This window comes from Camelus dromedarius, chromosome 17 (assembly GCF_036321535.1).
Source record: "Camelus dromedarius isolate mCamDro1 chromosome 17, mCamDro1.pat, whole genome shotgun sequence".
Taxonomy (NCBI): Eukaryota; Metazoa; Chordata; class Mammalia; order Artiodactyla; family Camelidae; genus Camelus; species Camelus dromedarius.
The window spans coordinates 5897563-5918555 of record NC_087452.1 but is presented as its reverse complement, the minus strand read 5'-3'; the positions used below and the strand labels follow the sequence as shown (position 1 = coordinate 5918555).

The following is a 20993-nucleotide window of genomic DNA, read 5'->3' as shown; positions in this document are numbered from 1 at the left end:
TTATTAAATCAAATCATGGAGGAAGTGGAAGAGTCTGCGGTTGTGTCCTGCCTTGTTAACCAATGTGGCAGATATTTGTTTATTGCCTGCCATATCCAAGACACATCCATCACTTCCAAGATGTCTTTCTGTGTTTCCAATTGAGACATCATTTCCTTTACCTCTTGGCAAGTATCTGGAATCTTAATTTTATTAAAAATAAATGCTAATTGTTGTTTTAAAGCTTAATACTTGGTGATATCGCAAGAAAGAAGTCTTGATTTAGGAATTCTATAACATGTGTTTATATTCCAATGGCTGTCAATGCAGCATCTACCTGGAGCACACAGACAATGTTCTGAAGGTCATAGAGGAGATTGCTGGTGTTGGTGTCCCAGAACTGATCAGCTCCCCTAAAGAGGCATGTTCCTCCACGTTCCCTACACTGACCAGGTAAGGGAGTACTCTCCTGTCATTTTGCCTAAGTTAGAATCACACAGTCTCACACATGTGGTTTTCAAATACCTACCTTATTCTTCATCTAGTTCTCATACAGAGGGTGGGTACAGTCATTCATTCAACACACAGACTGTCTACCGTGCATTCTCTCCAGGGGGCCCTCAGCCAGCCTATCTGAAAGGACCTTATTGAGGAGTGAATTTTCATTAGTTACAGTCTTCAGAGGCCTTGGATGTTTAATCACCAAACTTCTGTCAGTACTTTTCGTCCTTTAAATATAAGATAATTTTTCCAGTATTTTAACCACCTTTAGAAGGGTAAAGTGATTGTTGTAGCTAGTCATGTATGTCTCACTTAATGGACCTTACGTCTCATGATATCAGGGGTTATCTGACACTTGAACAGTCTCACGGTTTATAATACACTCTTACCTTCATCTCATTTGATCCTTTCCATGAATTTGTGACATAGGTATCATTTCCTCTGACAAGGAAAATGTAACCTGAGTTAGAGAGGGAGCTTGCTCAGGCTTATACAGGCAGTGAAGTAAATGTGAAACCAGGAACTGATACTTGGGTCTTCTCACCATTATTTCACTGTTCTTTCTGTGCCGTCACACACTCTCTCCTCATGAACTGAATTCCTTTGTTTCACAGGCCGTCTTCTTGGCTCACTTCTAAATCCTTCCCACTCTCCCATCCTTTTAGAGTGGGCCCTAGTGAAAGGACATTCAGAGAGGTGGGGAAGGGAAGTCACTCTCAGTTCCCTGGCTTCTGCCAGGACGCTCTTTCTAACCAGTGCGTCATCGTGTGGGCATGCATGCTTTTCTCTTCCAGGCACACCTTTGTCATTTTCTTCCGTGTGATGATGGCTGAACTAGAGAAGACAGTGAACGATCTTCAGACTGGAACAGCGGCAGACTCACAGCAGGTGAGTCACACGTTCCCACCCCGAGGAGTAGACTCTACATTACTTGGAAGCTGCTGATTCTTCTCCTTGGGTCCAGAGTTTCTCCTAAGCGATTTCCTTTGAGTTACTAAGATCTAGGATTTTTTTTCAAAGAGTTCTGGTGTGATTTCCTTTCCCTCTAAGTAAAAATGAGGATTGGGCTGTGTTTTCCCTGGCTACTGTCCAGGGGTAGGCTTGGACTCCATAGACTTAGTCTGGGAAAAAAATGGTTTTGGTCGCAACCTCATGTGTCTGGCTGCAACTTGTGAGCTGGCATGAGGCGAGCATGCCTGTTTGAGATGCTGTGGTGCTGGGCCTTGGCAGCCTCCTAACTGGAAAAGAGCTAGAGCACGGAAGCAGGAGCTAGCACAGGGAATCAGAAGCCACAGGGGTCTGATGGCCAGGAGGTATGTTGCAGAGGCTTTTTCCTACTTGGGAACTACTGAAGAGGAGTCATCTTTTTAGAAAGTCTTTATAAAGTACCCTGATATCACCACATACATGCAGGCCTCAGAACCGTCTTGTGGGTGCACTGGTTGCCACATCTCTTTAGGAGGATAATTGGCTTAAAGCTCTGAATAGCTTTGTCAGTCAAGAACCACATATTAGGGGGAGCACAGGAAGAGAAGTATTTGGCTGTGATTCAGGCACCTGTATATTTGGCTGCCCCCAGGTTCACGAACAGAAGCTCCTCTACTGGAACATGGCTGTTCGAGACTTCAGCATCCTCATCAACCTGATAAAGGTGAGTATGGAGGCTCCTCCACCCGTCTCCCTGGCTAACTGCAAGAACCAACAAGGGTCCTGGCTTCCACAGTGCACTCTCCTGGCTCATCTCCCCACCCTTCCTTGGGAACCTGCTTCCCCCCATCTTCCTCCCTGTGCCCCACCCATCCTGGATAGCCCCTTTTTCTCTTCCTGGGCAGTGTCTTTTCCTTCTCTGCCTTCCTTCTTCCCACCTGTGCCAGAATACTTACTGCTTAATGGCTCCTCCTGTCTAGGTGTCTTTCCCCTAGTCTCTTATGTCGCCATGGGTCTGAGCACACTGTCTTCCTCTTCCAACCCTGAGTGTCTTCTTTATCCCTCAAACACACTGTGCTCTCCCCGACTCCATGATTTTGCTCAGGGTGTTCCTCCAGCTTAGAATGTTGTTCTCGCTCCTTCCTGCCTCTCACTCAGTCTTAAGGCTTCAGATCAAGGTTTGGGGCCTCTTTAATGCCATCTTCTTAACACTCTCGGTGGGATCAATTCCTTTTCCTCTATGCTCCCCTCTTTCCTTGAACTTCAGTTATGGTGATTACTTTTTTTCTGCTTTGTAGCTGATTTGCTTAGATGTTGACATGCCTTCTTCATTTTAGATGTCTCTACGACACCCAGAGCTGTGCTCTGCACGGTGAGGGAGAGACTGGGGGGCTCACAGGAGCAGACCTCAGCTTTGGTTTCTTGTCTTCCATCTCTCCAGGTGTTTGATAGCCGTCCTGTTCTGCACGCGTGTTTGAAGGTGAGCAATAGTCCGGGCCCTCTGGTGTTTGTTCCTCCTGCGCGTCTCTCTAGAGAGGGCCTGAGCCGAGAGGAATTGCTTACTACCTTGCTCACAGGCCAGAGTCTCCAGAATCTGCTGTCAGATAGTTTAGAAAAGGCCATGGATACATTTTCCCACACTAGTTGAATGAGGAGAGAAGCCAAATTTCTTTTAAGTTTGAAAACTTAGCCTTAGAACTAAGATGAGTGGCTTCAAGAGCAGTAGCTGTTCCCTGTCGTTCCTTCCCAGGCAACGGGGAGGGAAGAGGAGTGGGTGATTCCTCTTTTTAAAGCCCATGAGCGGCCTCATCAACATGGGAGCTGGTGTCCTGCTATCTGCTAGACCCCTTTGTCAGGGGAGTATCCCAGATTGGCCCTAGAGTTGATGGTAAACCCAGTGGGTTAAGAGCGATAGGGAAAGTTACAGGGAGAATGGTTCTGCCCACTCCTGACGGTCCCTTCCAAGTGGGTGGTGCCCTATTCTTGTTGGCTTCTCTCTTCCTCACTCCACCCCGGTGCCAGTGTGGGAGACGGGTGAGACGGGGGAGTGATTTATCTGATTGGTAAATTTGGCAGTTGGTCATGTGCTTCCTCGGCTCTACCCAGTTTTTCCTCTTGAGAGGAAGTTGTCCTCGGGGAGCGAGGGTTCCCCTCTGATCCTCTGCTCATTCTCAGCGTCAGCAATGCCCCTGTGTGTTGGCTGTGTCCGGGGTATGTAAGTTTACCGAATTCTGAAGCTTGATTAGCAGACCCATTTAGTTTTTGCATGAAGCTACATCTTCCAAATGAACCCTTTCGACCCTTCCTAATTTGTTTTTTCTATATAAAAATGAGAAAATAAAGCCCCTGGTCTGAGCGATGCTAGGCCACCTCAGGCGGGGGCCTTGCAGGTGAAAGGCCTCAACCCGAAGGAATCGCCAAGTGTCTCTTCTCTTCTTCAGTTTGGGCGTCTGTTTGTGGAAGCATTCCTGAAGCAGTGTATGCCGCTCCTAGACTTCAGTTTTAGAAAACACCGGGTAAGAACTGAGAAGCAGAGTGCAAAGACATCCTCTGTACAGTTGTTTAGAAGATACGTCCTTAGCGACTCCTGGACTGGCATGGGGGCAGTCCCCTTGCCCAGGTTCTGGGCCACAGATCTACCTAGGCACCTCTGGTCACTTCAGCTGTCCCCAGAGATGCCTGTACAGGACTGAATATTCCATAGTAGCCTGTACTCCTCAGACCCACCTTCCTACTTCTCCTCCAGATCTGAGGATGGTTGTTCCCTTTAGCTTGAGTTTATTGTGCTACTGCGCTCCCAGGACCTCACATATTAGCGTGTCGTTTGCTTATTCCCATGTGCTTCTCTAGGTCTGGTCTCAGGAATTTAAAAAACAAACTATTTGTATTATAAACTCTTGCTGTTATAATAGACACTTTTGAGAGATTTTTAGCTGAGTGGAATCCAGGACTACAGCAGTGAAATAAAAATAGAAACAGAGGTGATGATTTCTTACACATTTAGCAGGTTGGACTTTGCAAAACATTTTCACAGTGTTTGGTTGGTCCCTCATAGCTCAGAAAGAGAAAGGGGAGGACAGCCAGTCAGCCCTCCTCCTCCTGTTTGAGGGCCAAATTGAGATAATTATCCAGTGTAATCTTTAAAACTTTGAATCACTATATTGTACACCTGAAATTTGTATTGTTAATTAACTGTACCTCAGTTTAAAAAAGAAGAGATGATTATCCGTATATGGCTGGGAACTGCAGGCTGGATCCTCTTTGGAACCCTTGGTTGCAAGGATATTCTTGCGTGTGAAATGAAATGAGATTTCATGTGGCATTTATGAATGTTGTTGGTTATAGGAAGATGTTCTGAGTTTACTGGAAACCTTCCAGTTGAGCACAAGGCTGCTTCATCACCTGTGTGGGCATTCCAAGGTAAGAGGGAAAGCAGGTCACGTCACCTCCCCACCTGTTGGCGAAATCTGCATTTGGGATTTGGAGATCCATGGGCTCCAGTTCCTTCTTCCTTTTTTAGCCCTCTTGAGCCTTTGTTTCTAGGACTTGTCTGTCCAGAGGCAGTTTGTTCAGTGTGGTCAAATCCTCAGCTGCTGGCTGAGATTGGGTAATCATCTAGAGGGGAATTTCTGCATCTGAAATTTGACTCAAACTCCATAGCCTCTTTCCTCTAGAAATTCTTCTTGAGTGAGAGAATGTTGGTGGATGTGTTACTGCTACAAAGTACTCTGGGTAGGAGGAACATTATGTAAGTGATGACTGCTGGAGACAAGTGGTAGTTCTAAAAGCAGCAGTTTTTAGAGCTTTTCAGCTGGACTGCTTGTTTGTCAAGGAAGACATCTGTCTCTTATGAACATTTTAGCATTAAAGGATTTTTCCACTTGAAGCCTACAGTTGAACTGTTGTCACTTTTTGTCTGAGGAACACAGAACCACGGAGTTCTGCTGTCCCCACAAACCAGTGGTTCTTCCACCCACTTCCCATTGTTCACTTCCTCCCCTGGTTCTAACTTTTCAAGGTGCTTAACAGTGGAATTTAAAGGATTTTTCTCAGCTAAGCAGGGTTACTCTGTTGTTTAAGATTAGTATATGTATAAGAATATTTTAGGCAAATCCATTGATAACTGCTCGATAAGAGGTTATGAAGAGCAACTGAGAGGTGTTGGTAGCATGTCTTCTAGGCTCTTTTAGCTTGAAGGACAGCTGCCACTCTCTTCAGAATACTCCGCCAGACAGCTGCCGTTGATGGGCTGTGTCTCTGGCCCATCTGGAAGGGCTCATGCTCTTGTGCAGCGTTCTAGGTGTCAGGAATTTAGAAGTTTCCATACAGGAAATGTGAAAGCATGATAATAAACCCAGATGAACTGGGTGCGTTTGTTTCCATTCAGATTCACCAGGACATGAAACTCACCAAACATGTGCCTTTCCTCAAAAAGACCCTGGAGCTGTTGGTTTGCAGAGTGAAAGCCATGCTCATCTTCAACAACTGCAGAGAGGCTTTCTGGCTGGGCAACCTGAAAAACCGGGACTTGCAGGTAAGCCTGGGGCCCCACCAGTGGTAACCTCCTACCCCCATTCTTCGTGAGAGTGTTGGAAAGTATGCAAGGGAGGTCACCTAAGCCCCACTACCTCAGTACTCAGAACTGCTTTTCTCTTAAGTCTTGACTGTTTAGCTCTTAAAGTGAGAATACATTGCTTTTGGGCCCCAGTTGCAGGCTGTACACCTCATTCCAGGCAGTGAAGGCACCAAAACATACCACTGGTATAAGTAAGACCTCAGACACAGAGGAGCCAGATCAGAAAACCTTCCACAGCTAGGTTGTTACCTTTAAGTCCTACTGAGGGCAGATTCAGAATATTTTTGTATATGGAAAACCTTTTTTTGTTTGTTTAGTTATTTGGTGTTTTCCCCCCCTCAATCAGTATGTCTTATTCCTGAAATTATTCTCTGGTTAGTTTTAACAAATGAGCATTTCTTAGTTCTCTCAATTGTCCGACTGACTGGAATCTCGTATTGCTTATACTACTATCTTGGAGTTAGAGCATTTTTCAAATAAGGTCCAAGCCCTTCTCATTCATGCTTACAGTATCTGAGTCTTGTAATCTTATATATGAGAATGGCACCCCAGAGAATTACCGTCCTTTCCTCTCATTGACATTATGATGTAGATACTGTTGTTCCTGTGAGAAAACTGAAGCTCAGAGAAGTTAAATAACTTACCTAAAGTCATTCAGCAGTAAGTACACAGAGCCAGGGTTTGAGTCCACACACTCCTGATCCAGACTTGATGTTCTTAAACCACTGAAGTGTACCGTCAGCCTCTACCTGGCCGTCTGTGATGGTGTGTTGGTGTGTTGGTGCTCATGCTCATATACCTTAAGGTACTTGGGAGATTTTAGAACAATACTCAGCATTAATGAGAGATTCACCAGCACAATCTGGCCCATAAAACTAGTATGATATTAGTATAGGAAGATGAATCTTTTGTAAAACCACATACTGTGTCAGAGTCTCAGATATCTCAGAGACCTTGGGTTATCACTTCTCTAGATTCTGGATCACAGGTTGGTGTCTGTTAGACCATATTTGAATGAGTGAGTATCTTCTTTTGCCTTGCCTGTAAACCAAGTCTCCCCTTGAGAGACCCCAAATGTGATCATGATAAGCCACCATTTGGCTTGGCCCATTCCCATTCAGGGTGAAGAGATTATATCCCAGAGTTCCCAGGAGAGCACAGCAGATGAGAATGAGGACGATACCTCATCCCAGGCCTCCAAGAGCAAAGCAACAGAGGTTTGTCTGCAGAAGCACCTGAGTGGCATTGATGGTTGCATTTTGTTAATTATCTGAGTTGGTAGAGAGTGCAGAACCTTCCCTACTTGAGTTTATAGTCAAATACTTCTATGTCAATCTCCATTCCCTCAAAAAAAACTGTGCTTATATGCATTCTGTGAGGGCCAGGAGATTGAGTATGTCCAATACAAATGTCAAAGTCAAAGTGCAGATTCAAAAGGTTCCACCCTCTGAGGACTGAGTAAGAGTAAGAGTCCTTATTCTTTCTGGGCTACTACCAATGCTTTTGAGACTTTAAAGAAAGCTAAAGAAAAATGTATATATTTATAAAAGTTTGTTACAATTCAGGTGGGTTATGGATACAGAGAAGCCCAGGTTTAAGAACCCCTGCTGTGGAGCCTCTCTGAAATGCAGTTTGAGACTGATGCAGAAAGATGATTCAGTATGAAAAATTCTTTTATTACATGGTCGTCTGTAACATTTCTATTTTGAACACGCACTCTATTCCTATGTCACATACATGCAGTAGAGCTGAAGGGCATGGCTTATTAAAAAATCATGCAAATTTGGTTGTGTTGTAGAATGTCCTAAGTCAGTATCAGGATGGCTTCCTCCATCATCTTGGTTTAGAAACCATGATACAAAAATAACAGGAGAGCCTCATGCATTTTTCAAAAGAATGGTTTAAAACCTATCACTGGTCTTAGCAATGATACAGTGCAGTCATATGTGCTATAGGAGCAGTATTGCAAGTCATGGGGTCGCCCCGATGACCTGAAATATCCTTTGCCCCTTAGGATGGTGAAGAAGATGAAGCAAGTGATGGAGAAGAGGAGAGTGATGACAGTGATGATGACTCTGATTAGACCACAGACAGACTGATGCTCCCTCCCCACCTCTGCCAGCCTCTTAACCATTTTGTGTTCAGTGTTCAAAATCTGCGGTCTGCCTTTGTAATTGGAAGCATCCTGTTTTGTCCTTATTGAGGGGTTTTTGTTGAATCAGTGTAATTGTGGATTTTACAGACTGTCAGCTAATGTCGAATCCGCATGTAGCGTTACTTAACAGTTCGGGCGAACGTGGCAGAGCCATGCTGCGGAGTAGTCAGGATTCTGGGCTTTGGGAGAGTTTTGAAACTCTGACTTACTCTAGAATTTAGGTTTGTACTAGTTTTACCAATAAATCTTGTTTTAAGTTCTGCCTCAGCTACCTCGTTCCTCTACAAATTTCATTACTCAAGGATTCGATGGAATTGAATTGGGGTTTGTGCAGAGAATTAATGGAGACTGGTCAACACATCAGTTCTGCCACTTAAAATCATATGTTCTTTATTACAAGGACCGTCTTATTTGAGATGAGATCTTTGTATCTTTTTGGAGGAGTGATGAATTTCTTTAAATGCCCAAAGAAAGTCAAAAGGAATATTGGGCTGCTTTTTAAATGTTTGATGGTCATGTAGATGTAGACAGAGGAGAAAAAGGCAGCATCAACCTCATGTTAACTTTGCCTACATAATGTTTTGTTTCCACATTATTCTGAGTTATGCCTGTGATCTACTTATAGGAATGTGCAAAGTTACTTGCACTTTTTGAGAAATAGACAGTTAGGAGTACAATTCAGCTAAAATGGAGAACTCTCATGTTTTCTGCCAGAAAGCCCAGTTTCAGTGCTGCTACCAAGTTCCTTCTTGCCAGGCTGTAAATATTTAATAATTGTTAATATTTTTACCCACTTTTGTACTCTCTGGTAGTATTAGGGTGTAGCTGGTTAGATTTTTATGTTCTTGTTATGGTGGGGGAGGCTTTTTTAAATTAATCCTTGACCCACATACAGATTTTTGACCCCTCTATCCTCATGTACATAGAAATCCATAATCTCCTTCCTTGACACCCTGTTTCCCCAACCCATTGTGGTCTTCGGTGTTTAAATGAGTTCACATTAGACTCATGGGTTTATATGGTTTGTTTAATGGTTCTTTATCAATGTATATGTCAGTGCTAATTTGACTCTTAAATGGTTGTTCAGCTTTACAATGGAAACGTTCTCCCTTGCTCTGTCACTGGCCCTGTTTTGGAGGGGAAGGGAGGAGAGGAGCTCCTGAATTGTCACTGCTTGACGGAAAAGCAACAAGGCTGAGGCGAACACAGTTCCCTTTACATGGACAGGTCTCTGTGAGCTTCAGGCACATAGAAAAGGCATGGTGTGAGGCACAGGGACCAGACGGGGACCCTTTACTTCGAGTGCTGCAAGGCGAAGGTGCACTTCTTGTACGTCGCATACAGCAAGAGGATGGAGCGCAACATCTGTTTGCACATGGTCACTGTCATCTGAATCTGAGGCTCCTTCAGTCCCGTGGGCCACTGGTGCTCCCGGCTGATGATTTTGCAAAAGGCTGACTTGTCTGAAACTCTGAAGGTCCCAGTCCACTTTGGCGGCTGAGCCGTGATGACCCTGCCAAAGACAGAATCCACTCCATTGAGGCGGACAGGCTGGGGCTTCCTGACCAGCCCTTTCTTGTTGTTCATGGCTCGGAGCTCTGATGTGTGGCAGGGCAACTTGGGACTCACCCCAGCCTCCAGGAATGAGCTGTCTAGGACTAGAGTGACCTCTTGAAAGCACAGCTGCACTTCAAGGTCAGAAGGGGTGTGTGGGAAGCAGGGGGAAGCCCTGAAGGGGTGCTTGGAAGAAGGTGTAGGTGTTGTGTGTCGCAGCCATTGGAAGCTCTCATCCAGTGGGGTCCATGGTGACCAAAGCTGGTATCCTGCCATTGACAGTCCTAGAGGAGAGGAATCAGAACATGGAATTGCCCTAGCATGATTCACATCTGGTCTCATTATTGACTTCAACTTACTCTAGTTCTTGGAACAGATTCCAGGAGATAGTAGGATACTAGTAATTCTACAAAGGGCAGTAGAGGATGGTAACAAGTATTGAATCTGGCAACTGCTGTGTGTACTAAAACTTTATTCAACCTTATCGCAAGCCTCCGAAGGTAGGTTTTATCTCATTTTACAGATGAGGAAATGGATTTGTCCAAAATGGAGTACCCCTGTTCAGCATTAGGATCTATGCTGTGTTTATCAGTGCCACAAACAGAATCTGTACCTCTCAGGTGGCAGAGGATGCTGACACTTCAGGATGAGACATTATTTGTGGATAGGTGCTCAAAAAAGGCGTGTCTTGCCAAACATTTATGACTCTAAATGCTTTATACTGTTGGTTCTCAAAGTATGATCCTGGGACTAAGACCATAAGCATCATCTAGGAACACGGAAGAAACGAAAATTCTCGGGCCCCACCTCAGACCTATAGAATCAAAAACTCTGGGAGAAGGGTCCTGCATTCTGCATTTAAACAAACCCTCCAGGGGACTCTGATGTACCTTATAGTTTGAGAACTTCTTATGCTGTTCCTTTGAGGAGCTTCAGCTCTTACTATTCTTAATTATGTGACAGTCTCCTCTTGGCCCTAAACACCTCTTTTCGGACACAAGGGAGCCGTTTTCTCAGAGCCCTTGAGCTACTTATGTACCACTTCGGAGGAAATACACCAGGTTGAGAGGGGAAGTTTCAAAAAACCAGTCTTTAAAAGTTTTAAAAATTTTATCTGGTTCTAGGTGACTTGGTTTTATTTTTTGTTTTCTTATCTATGGAAGATGCCTGGTTAAGAACTTGATTTTTTTTCCCTTTTGAAGATACAGGAAAAGGCTGGGAGGATGTTGCTAACTCAAAATTTATCCAGGTAGAATTTAGACTATCTTTCTACTTTAAAATTGCCAGGACATAAAGAGTTTTACCGAATTCAAGAGAAGCTAACATATTTTTAACACCTACCTATTATGTTAAAGGGTATAGCAGATCCCTTTTCTTTCCAGCCAAATGTATTTCTCTGCCCCTTCTCTCTTCTCCCACAAAGGTAGCAGCAGAGCTGATCCCATCCCATCATTTGCCCAGGAAATGCTATGAAAAGTTGACGCCTCCACCATAGTTTGTGAGACAGTAAAGTTCATTATTGACAAAGAATTGTTAGTGACATTTCAAACCAGAAGACCTGCTTCTGACAGTATAAAGGAGATTGGTTGATTTCCTCCAACTGGTATGTTTCTCCTGATCCCTGCAGGCCCTCTTGCATACTGTATTCAAATATCTGTGCTGCCTTAGGATGAGAAATCGACAACCAAGGGATGTTTATTCCAAACAGCCTGTGAAAGGCTTCTGGTGCTTGATACTATGATCCTAGAAGCCTGCTCCAGGATCAGAGCTGCTTTGGTACACCACCAAGGCAAGGTGGGGGCAAAGGATGTTAACTCCTCTAAGCATATAACTAAAAAAAAATTTATCCCAGGAGACTTTCCTCACTTCTCTCCTAAGAGGAAATACGGCCACAGGGAAAAGGCTTTATTAAATATCCAGCTTAAATATTCAACAGAACCAACATGGGGTGACAGAGGGTTTCTGACTTCAGGTCTTCCCACCCCTTTCACACAAGGTTCAAATAAAAATGGTTCACTCCCAATTCCCACCACCCATAAGCCATCTACTCCAGGAGGGGTTGAACCAAGGAAGTCTTGTTCAAGCTGCTCTAATAGCTCCCAGATAGGGAACACCTAGTTCTGGCCACGACGTCTTCCCCTTCATACCATTCCTCCTGTTCCAAGGAATTGGGTCCCGTGATTGCCCCACCTGGGAAAGGTGGAGGCAGCGTCAAAGTGCAGCTGAGGTCCTCGTGAACTGAACTGCTACCCCCCAGGCGCTGGAGCTGCCCTGAGTGGGGGAGGCTCCCCCTTCCAGCCTGAAGAGGGGCTTGTCCTCCGGGGGTTCCTACTCCTCGGGGGCAGGGGCCAGACAGCTCTGGCCGAGGCGGAGGTAGCAGTGAGAGCCCGGGCCTGGTCCCACCGTCTGGGCCGGGGGCTCACCTGCTGAACTCCGTGGGCCTCACGCTCCAGAGTGGCGGCCGTGGTTCCCGGGCCACATCTTTTCTCCACCGGCGCCTGGCAACCGCCTTTGTGACCCAGGACCACCGGGGAGCCCGGACCGCCGCGGGGGGAGGGGGAGGAGCCGGATAGGGGTGCTCGAGGAGCCCCGAAGGGAGCCCCCACCTCCTTGGAACACCGGGTCTAAGACTCAGCCTTCAGGAATGCTGGTTCGACACCCATCGCCTGTTACCCTCCACCTACTCCCTAGCTCGCCATCGTGGTGTGCCTTTGATCTAATCGAAGAAGATGGATGCCCCCACTTCAAAGACTGGCCAGGAACCTGAATAAATGTCCCGGGAGCCGTAGTTGGTGTTAAAAGGTGAGCTGTATTCTTTAAACCCTGCTCTGGGTATTCAGGCTAAGTTACCCAGAGTTCTGAAGGCTTTTTGTTGCTGCATTGAAATGATCCCAGTGTCAGGAGACAGTTTATAAATGCTCACTTTTCAAGAGCAAGAGGAAGATACATCTCTCCCCTTGACTTCCTGACCAAAAACTCTCTGCTTTCTGTTAAACTCAAAAAGGATGATTCTCTCCCATTCTCACAAAGCTGAAAAACTGACACCTTCACCTTAATAAAAGAGTGATTTGACAACTTTTAAATCTCACTGCAAACAGTTACCCTGGAAGGCTGGAAGAAGAGAGGTCTACCCAGTTGATTCCTATATCCACAGTGCCCAACTATGATTAAAAATTGTTGGATAGAGGGCTTCATGCTGTTATGACAACCTGCACCACAGAACTGTGCGGTCTGCCCAGCACTAAGGAATGTATTGCCAGAAGTACTGTTTGCCATCACTTCCAAGTCTGATTGATACTCCACCTCTGTGGCTACTGTACCTTATGGGAAGTCAGAATCTCCCATACTGCCTGTTACTGATGACCTACAACATCAACTTGGTCTGTATCATGCAGTGCTCAACATTCTGGTTGCACCATCCAGGGGTTCTTGTGAAAATAGATACATTTGCTCTGCGAAGAGTCCATTTAGTGTTTTCGAAGTAGCCAGCAACATTGCTATGGTGCACACGCGATATCTGTATCTGCACAAATGATGGTCCACGTACACTTGACTGCAAAGGAGGGTCAAATTACCACACAATGCAAGTGACACATTTCTTCAAGAATCTGATTTCATGCTGATTGTTCTACCTGGAGCCATTGACAAGATCTCCAAGTTCTGTGAAGCAAGTGACAGACTCAGAGACAGGGACCTGTCTCCCCTATGCTGAGGCAGTCTCTCACCTGGAAGCATTCCTTGTTGCACCAGCAGCATTCCTGAAGCTTGTCTTTGTAGCCCTGCACCATGCATTGGGAAGAATTTCTACAGTGAAGAACTACCATGGTGGCAAACCCGTAACTGGAGGACTGAAGGGCAGAGAGCCTTCTGGATGCCTAGGTTCAATATTCAGGATCGATATTTATTATTATTTTAGAAACCCTTTATATGACAATGTAGGGGAGCTCAGATAGATTTTTAACCTGTTTTCAGAGTGGTATAGTGAAAAGATAATAGAGTCTGGAATCAGCTGCTTAAGGTCCACCACTTAATGGCTTTGTGATCTTGAAATTCAGTTTTTTCATCTGTGAAATGGGAAACCTCTTCCTCATCTTCCTCACTTCCTTCCACAGGATTTGTGAGGATCCAGTAAGGTAACAGCTATTAAAGCAGCTTTATAGCTTTTAAGGTTTTCTACCAAAGTAAAGGTCTGTTAGTAATTGTTTCTTCCCAGCTACTGCTAGAAGAAATCTAACTATTCAGCAGATAAAAGGCATTTACTGCACAAACCAGATTGTAAATATTCCCTGAAACAAAAATAAAATTGTCCATTATTCCACTACCTTAAGAAACCAGACAGTGACATTTTTTGGTATATCTTTCTTGTCCACAGACAATTTTTGCCTAGTTGCAATTTAAAGAAAATTTTGTATTTTGTTTTCTCTTTCAAATTATGACAGGTGTTGTGTTACCATAGTGTTTGTTCATAATTAGCATAAAACTGCTCTGAGTGGCTATACCCCCATTCCCCATTAGCCATTCCCCAACTGTTGAGATTTAGTTATTTAAAAAAAAATAGATAATGCTGCAAAGAACATTTTTTTTCTTTTTCAATGATTTCCTTAATTAAATATTTAGGTCAAAAGGTTTTCAATTTTTTACAGCTCTTGCTATCAATTTATAAATTGCCTTCTGAAGGGATAATGCCCGTTTACAGTGTAACCAGCCATTTACAAGTTTATCAATTTCCCCTCAGCCTTTTCATAACTAAGTATTATAGATAAAAAAAAAGTTTTGTTCATTTGATAAATGCAAGGTTGGATATCACGTCACGTTGTTAATAGGCATTTGTTTAATAATTTGTGTTTAGTGTGGTTTAGTCGTCTACGCCCAGATTATCTTGGACACAGACCGCATTCGTTTGGAACACCTGTGGGAAGGGGTGTTGCGTGACCACGCGCCCCCTAACGACCATAACAGCCAGTGACGGAGGTGAGTGGTGGGTGGGAGATCTTGGCACTTGCGCGCTCCATTCTCCCAGCCGACATTAAAGCCATGGTTTTCACGAGCGTGGGAGCTCAGCGGGGACGTCGCCGAGGATGTGACAGTGCGCAGGCGCACCACAAGGCCCTTGGATTCGTGGGTGCCGAGGCTGGGTGTGGGCCGGCGGCGCAGGCGCACTGGCGGCCTGGAGGGTCGAGGCGCATGCGCAGTCGCTCTTCCTTAGGCAGCAGCCATGGCGGGACAAGAGGACCCGGTGCAGCGGGAGATTCACCAGGACTGGGCGAACCGGGAGTACATTGAGGTCATCACCAGCAGCATCAAGAAAATCGCAGACTTTCTCAACTCGTTCGGTCAGCGGGCGAGCAGGGGGAGGCGGGGAGGAGGGAGGCCCTCGGAGGGCACTGAGAAGCTTTGAAGGGAACTCTCCGGAGCCCTGGGCTCCTGCCGGTTTTCGTTTCCTCCTTCAGGCCGCACCTTCCCCCTCTCGCCCTGACCCTCGGGCTCCACTGGGAGGCCCTCTGGGGTTATCCTGCTCCAGGCTGAACTCCTCGGCTTCTTTGCCATCACCCTGGATGCATTAACAAGCTCTTCCTTTTCCCAGACACGTCAGGCAGCCGCATCCACCCTTGGCTTCTTCTCTTGCCTTTAATCTGTCCCTTCCTCCTCTGGGTTCCGCTTCCAGTCCTCACTTGGCGCTCAGAGTGCACCTTCCAGAGCGCATCATGGCCGTGTCACTGCCCTGTAAAGACTTGAAGGTCCCCCATCTCCCTCAGGCTCCAGTCGAAACCCTTTAGCGCCTTGCCTTTTAGTGGCCCCTTCGGCCGCTCTCCCGTTGGTCCCTTCCCGTCTCCGTGTGTGCGGTGCTGAGAGCGGTAGGAGGTGAGGGGCAGAGTAAGGGCCAAATCGTGTCAGGCCGTGGAGATCTCTGCATTGCTAGTGTCTGATCTAGCTGACATTAGGTGTTCTGTCTGCTTCTAGCAAAATCTTTTCTAGGCATGGCCTGCTCGTGACAGTCTGAAATTCTTTCCGCGTTATTCCATGTCCTTCTGGACAGCAAGCCGGGAGCTGACTCCTACTTAGGTTCTTCAGGAGTTTCTTTGAGAGAACTGGGCATAAGGTAGACTTTCTTATGCCATCGCAAGGTGTGGGGATACATCTAGTGATCTTTTTCCAACCGGTGTGCTTCTGTTCCACCAATTCAGCAACATTAAGCAATTAAGATTAAGTAGGGGAATGTAAAACAAGTTTCTACTGTATAGCACAGAGAACTATATTCAATGTCTCGTAGTAACCTATAGTGAAAAAGAATATGAAAAGGAATATATGTATATATGTATGACTGAAACATGCTGTACACCGGAAATTGACACATTGTAAACTGGCTATACTTCAGTTTAAAAAAACGGGAAAAAAAGATTAGGGGAAATGGATATACAAAAAAAGCTTTAAAAAGGAATTATTTTCTAGCTAGAGAACTGGTAAGTCTGACATAAAGGTAACAGAACAAGTTTTGTCAGAAAGCATAAATAAGAGAAAAAAAGTAGATCAGAGTACAAGGCTGTCTCAGGCACCGTCGGGGACACAGAATAAGAACCACTTCCTGCATGTAAAGAATTTCTATGTTGAAGGTGAAATAGTGACAGCTTTAGAACAAAGCAGAAAACTGTTTTTGTCTTAATATATTTACATACAAGATGTGTAGGGCTAATCTTGATATGTCTTGGTAGGGTGGATTTCCTCGGGATGGGGGTGAGGGTAGTATTAATGAAGACTGACAACATCACGATACAGGAGTTTATTAGACAAAGACCACCAGGCTAAGGAACTGGATAAATCATAAGGATAGACTTGATACACTGTCTTGACATTGGATGACTCAGGATGAGCAAATGTGGGATGTATTTTCCCATTCTAAGCCCTCAGCATGGCTCCTCAGTCCTGACGTGTTTCTGGAATGCTTGATTGTGTTGATGATGGTGCGGAGATTTGATAGGCATTTACTTTTAGGGGGCATCTGGAGCTCTTTGAAAATGGCAGCAATCCTACAATTCTCACCCTTACCACAGAGTCTGTGTAGGCCATGTGCTCTGGAGAGGGACCTGTTTTTCCAGGATACCCAGTGACTTTCGGAACAGCTTTTACCCTGTGATTCCAGCTGGCGAGAGTAGCTCTTCGTGGTTTTCTCTTTCAGCGCTGGAGGACCACCTGAACCTGAGGACACACAGCTCATGATGCAGCAATAACATCCCAACACTAGGCCTGTTCTGTACTTTGAACCGATGAAGTTTCTAAAAATGGATTGTTAGAGATGATGGCTTTTTGTTTTTACACCTTTTTTCCCCCGACTCTAAAGCTAAATAATAATGTGCAGAGAAATGGAACCAAAAAAAAGTAAAAAAGAATGTGGCTGTATTTAAATCTCAGTTTTCATACTTAGCCAACAAATAACAGCTTGCCTGTTGTGACTCCAGCTGTGTGTCAGATGCTATGAGAAAGGAATAAATAAGAGTAAATGGACACAGTAAGCACTCCTGAGAAATTCAGAATTTTGTTGGAGAAATAAACCCTGCAGAAACAATTTAAGAGAAAGATGGGGTTGATTTTTGTAGGTGAAGGTTGTGTGCAGAGTTAAGAGAGGGAACCGTCTGGTGACTGGCATTTGTTAGCAATGCTGGTGTGCGTACACCACCCAGCACCCTGCTGAGGACGGCTGGCATCTTCAGAATGAAATCCAGTGGTAATGTACATGTAAATGCGTCATGGTTTCAGATTTGTCCAGCTGCTGAGTGCTTTCCCAGTGTGTTGTTTGAACCAGTACATATTTGATGGGATCTGAAATATGACTGAAGTTTCTCGATTCAGCGTTTGAAGTTTTCAACAGTGCTTATCCCCGTGTGCCAGTAGCCTAGTGTTGTTCTTGGGTTTTGATTCATCACCAGATCGACAGAGCTCGAACAGAACAGCCATCCAGGAAGGACCCCTCCCTCTCGCCACCCCACCCCTTCGTGTTGCTGTGTCTCTTGTTTATGGGAAATGACAGGTCGTCAGTGATAACATTCATGCCCTTACTGATAAGCATATAGGATGTGCCTTTGAGCTTCTAAAAACGAGACTGAAAGAGACTAGGTCCTGTTGGGCAGTCCTGGCAGTGGCAGTCTATTCAGGAAAAGGAGGGCACTGAAGTGCTTCTGCTCAAACTGGACCTGGGAATTAGAAGAAGCAGCACTAGTGGATAAAAAGCAAGATTAAATAGAAGGGGAACAATGTCCAGAAGAGGCAACTCTGCGTAGAAGAGGGAGAGTTCTGTCCAGCTGGCAACGACCTCTCGGAGGTCCAGCTTGAACTGAGCCTTAAAGGAGAGTGTTTAGACAGGTACAGTGAGTAAGATTTGGAGTTGATGAAATGAAAGTGGAGGCAAGATCAGGGTTTGGAAGATCTGTTAAAAGGGTGCCAAAGTGCTTTTGCATAACATCCAGGGAGGGGATGAAAAGGAAGGTTATGAGCTAAGTGTGAAATCACCGAGTAGGAGACTGTCTGGGAGAGCAGGTATTTTAAACTTGAGCAGTGAGGATTATTGAGGATGACTGAACAACAGTTGGAGGAGGTAGTGGAAATAATTAGCAAGCCTGGAAACCTTTTTCTCCCGGATCTTGAGAACAGTTGGAGAAAAAGTAGTCAGGTGGTTTCTGTTAAGAGTCGTTTGCAGGGGAAAAGGTATTTTAGAGGAAGTTCAGGTTTCCTTTTGGGTGGGGTGGGAAAAGAGAATGGAAAATGTAGAGGAAGAAAAGGAATTCTTTGCCGATAGAATGTGGGCTGCACGGGGTATGTGATGTTCTCCGTGTTTTCTCTCCTTCTGGAAGGCCTGTGCAGGGTCTGATGACACATCAGGTACCCTCCTCTTGGAGCAGCAGTGGTGACGCGGCTTCTCTGGGCTCCGAAACACCACCCCCTTCCCTCCTCCTCAGGGTCTGCTGCTTCCTTGGCCTCTGCTTTGCCTCCCCATCGAGATTTTCTTCCTCTTGTTATTTCCCCTCTTTTCAAACTCTTGGTTTGCCTGTTAGCAAATGGCCATCTGCACAGCCTTGGTGTATTAGTTTTCCATTTTATATTGCTGCTTTAACAAATCACCACAAATGTAGCAGCTTAAACCAAATGGATTTATTATCTTGCAGTTGTGTAGATCAGAAGCCCAACACTGGTTCACTGGCCGAAACCCTGGTGTCGGCAGAGCTGCCTTCCTTTCTGGAGGCTGTAGGAGAGGAGCTATTTCCTTGCTCATTACGTGGTTGACAGAGCTCAGTTTCTTGTGGCTGTAAGACTGAGATCCCTGTTTCCTTGCTGGCTGTCAGCTGAGAGCCGTGCCCAGCTTCTGAAGGTCACTTGCATCCCTTGGTCTATGGCCACCTCCCTCCATCTCCAAAGCCAACAATGGCAGGTTGAGTCCCTCACACTTCAAATCTCTCTTTTTGCCACCTTTCTTCTGACTTTCACATCTACATTTACAGATTTGTGATTAGATGGGGCCCATCTGGATGATCCAGGATCTCAAGATTCTTAACTTAATCACATCTGCAGATCCCTTTACCGTGTAGGATACATTGTCACAGGTTCTGGGGATTAGGGCGTCTTTGGTGGGGGGCATTATTCTCTGCCTCCCACACTGGGCAGGAAGTTAAACAGATGCCCTCTAAGCAGCTGTGCTCCTAAGATACTTCTCACCTCATCGCCCCCCTCCCCTGCTGTGCCCACTCGCTCCCCTTTGTGCTCTGCACGGTTTATCATCGCTCCTCTTCGTCTTCGGGGCTGTGTGTGTCTGTGTCTGGAACAACATCGATCCTGAACACCAGTCTTCTTTTACCAGATATGTCTTGCCGTTCAAGACTCGCAACACTAAACGAGAAATTGACAGCTCTTGAACGGAGAATAGAGTACATTGAAGCCAGGGTGAGTATGATGGGCGGGGGGCTTCCTTGTGAGGCAGGCAGTGGCCGTGCAGGAGAGAACGCACACTTCACTTGTTGCTAACAAACCTTGGAAGCAGAAATAGGCTTAGAGAAGTTAAGCACCTTGCCTGGATTTAAACTTTCTGGTGGGACTCTGAAGCTGTCATCTTTTCTACCACTCCCAACTACTTAACATATAAAATAAGACTTTTTTTAGGCCCCTCTAATCCCCTTTGTTTATTTATTTTATTATTTTTATTTTGGGGGGGAGGTAATTAGGTTTACTTAATCATTTATTTTTAGAGGAGTTACTGGGGATTGAACCCAGGACCTTGTGTATGCTAAGCATGTGCTCTACCACTTGAGCTATACCCTCCCCTCCCTCTCATCCTTTTGAATTTATCTAATTGTCAATTCTCCTTTGACAGGTGACAAAAGGTGAGACCCTCACCTAGAATCGTGCCACACTGCTGCTGGGAAGTTGCTTCTACAGAACACAGGCCCACGTGGGAAAAGCCCCAGCAGCCTTCAGCTCCTTCCTCTCTCCTTACAGAACAACAGGGCTTCTTCTTGTTTTTCTTTTTTTCAAAAATGTGGCCTTTGGGCTCTGCCATGTACACCCAGGAGCGTGAGGTGGCACGTTGGGAGGGGGCCAGGGGAACTCTCGGCAACAACGTTAGTCGTTTTTACCTTTTCGGAAACATTTTGCAGAACTACTTGTCAACGTATTTGAGGCGCTAAGAGCCAAAAGCCTGAGACTGTCACGGTCCTCCCCACCTCTCACTCTCCCTCTCTCAGCCTTTCTTTGCAGCTCTCATCGCCTCTGCATTAATTCTACAGTCTTTGTCTCCTCCCCACCTTTGGCCGGGGATGGGAAGCAGTCCTGGCTGAGACCCTCACACCCCAGCAAGGTGGCTGCCAGAGAATGTTGTTGCTAACACACCAGTTTCTTGTCCTTTGGGGGAGGTCAAGTCCAGGCCCCCACTTGGCTTGAAAAGTTTTCAGAGTTTTCTTTCTGTCATTTGGGGTGTCTTTGCCTCTCTTATTTCCCTAATAAACTCCTCAACTTTACCTGACTGCTGTGATTGTGGTGGGGAGAGGAGCAGAGATTGGGCTCACCTATTCCACTGAAATCTGACGTGTGAGATTCTTACCCTAACAGGAGACTTTCAGATGTAGCTGTTTGATCGAAGCCTAGGTGGCGTATCAGCTGGAGCCCCTGTGTTTGGACTTGGAGCTGACAGATTCATCCTGGGAATCATCTGGTCATTCAGCAGACATTGACCAAGTACTTACTATGTAGGCATATTATGTTCCAATAAAAGATACAGTGTTGAATCGGGCGTGATGCTTACAGTCTATTGAAATACCAGCA

General features: G+C 45.5%; 3 protein-coding genes across 5 annotated transcripts in view; 2 read left to right on the top strand and 1 right to left on the bottom strand.

The window, feature by feature from the left end:
* The window catches only part of FANCD2 (FA complementation group D2), a 46117-nt gene extending 37712 nt beyond the window's left edge, over nucleotides 1-8405 (top strand). For all 3 annotated transcript variants that reach the window (XM_064496260.1, XM_031470846.2, XM_031470845.2), the window contains 9 exons: nucleotides 310-432; nucleotides 1275-1368; nucleotides 2060-2131; nucleotides 2849-2887; nucleotides 3849-3923; nucleotides 4753-4827; nucleotides 5795-5941; nucleotides 7105-7200; nucleotides 7998-8405. In XM_064496260.1, the coding sequence (XP_064352330.1) occupies nucleotides 310-432; nucleotides 1275-1368; nucleotides 2060-2131; nucleotides 2849-2887; nucleotides 3849-3923; nucleotides 4753-4827; nucleotides 5795-5941; nucleotides 7105-7200; nucleotides 7998-8066 (790 nt within the window). In that variant the 3' untranslated portion in view covers nucleotides 8067-8405. The remainder of the gene's footprint in view (nucleotides 1-309; nucleotides 433-1274; nucleotides 1369-2059; nucleotides 2132-2848; nucleotides 2888-3848; nucleotides 3924-4752; nucleotides 4828-5794; nucleotides 5942-7104; nucleotides 7201-7997) is intronic.
* A 744-nt stretch (nucleotides 8406-9149) lies between these two features.
* FANCD2OS (FANCD2 opposite strand) lies at nucleotides 9150-12164 on the bottom strand. The gene is made up of 2 exons (XM_010984943.3): nucleotides 12116-12164; nucleotides 9150-9976 (listed from the first exon to the last, which is right to left on the bottom strand). The coding sequence occupies exon 2, from the start codon at nucleotides 9966-9968 to the stop codon at nucleotides 9432-9434; it is 537 nt and encodes a 178-aa protein (XP_010983245.1). The 5' UTR covers nucleotides 9969-9976; nucleotides 12116-12164; the 3' UTR covers nucleotides 9150-9431.
* A 2700-nt stretch (nucleotides 12165-14864) lies between these two features.
* BRK1 (BRICK1 subunit of SCAR/WAVE actin nucleating complex) lies at nucleotides 14865-20689 on the top strand. Its single transcript, XM_010984942.3, has 3 exons — nucleotides 14865-15025; nucleotides 19537-19619; nucleotides 20047-20689. Exons 1-3 carry the CDS (start codon nucleotides 14908-14910, stop codon nucleotides 20071-20073), a joined length of 228 nt encoding a protein of 75 aa, XP_010983244.1. The 5' UTR covers nucleotides 14865-14907; the 3' UTR covers nucleotides 20074-20689.
* Nucleotides 20690-20993: the final 304 nt, after the last annotated feature.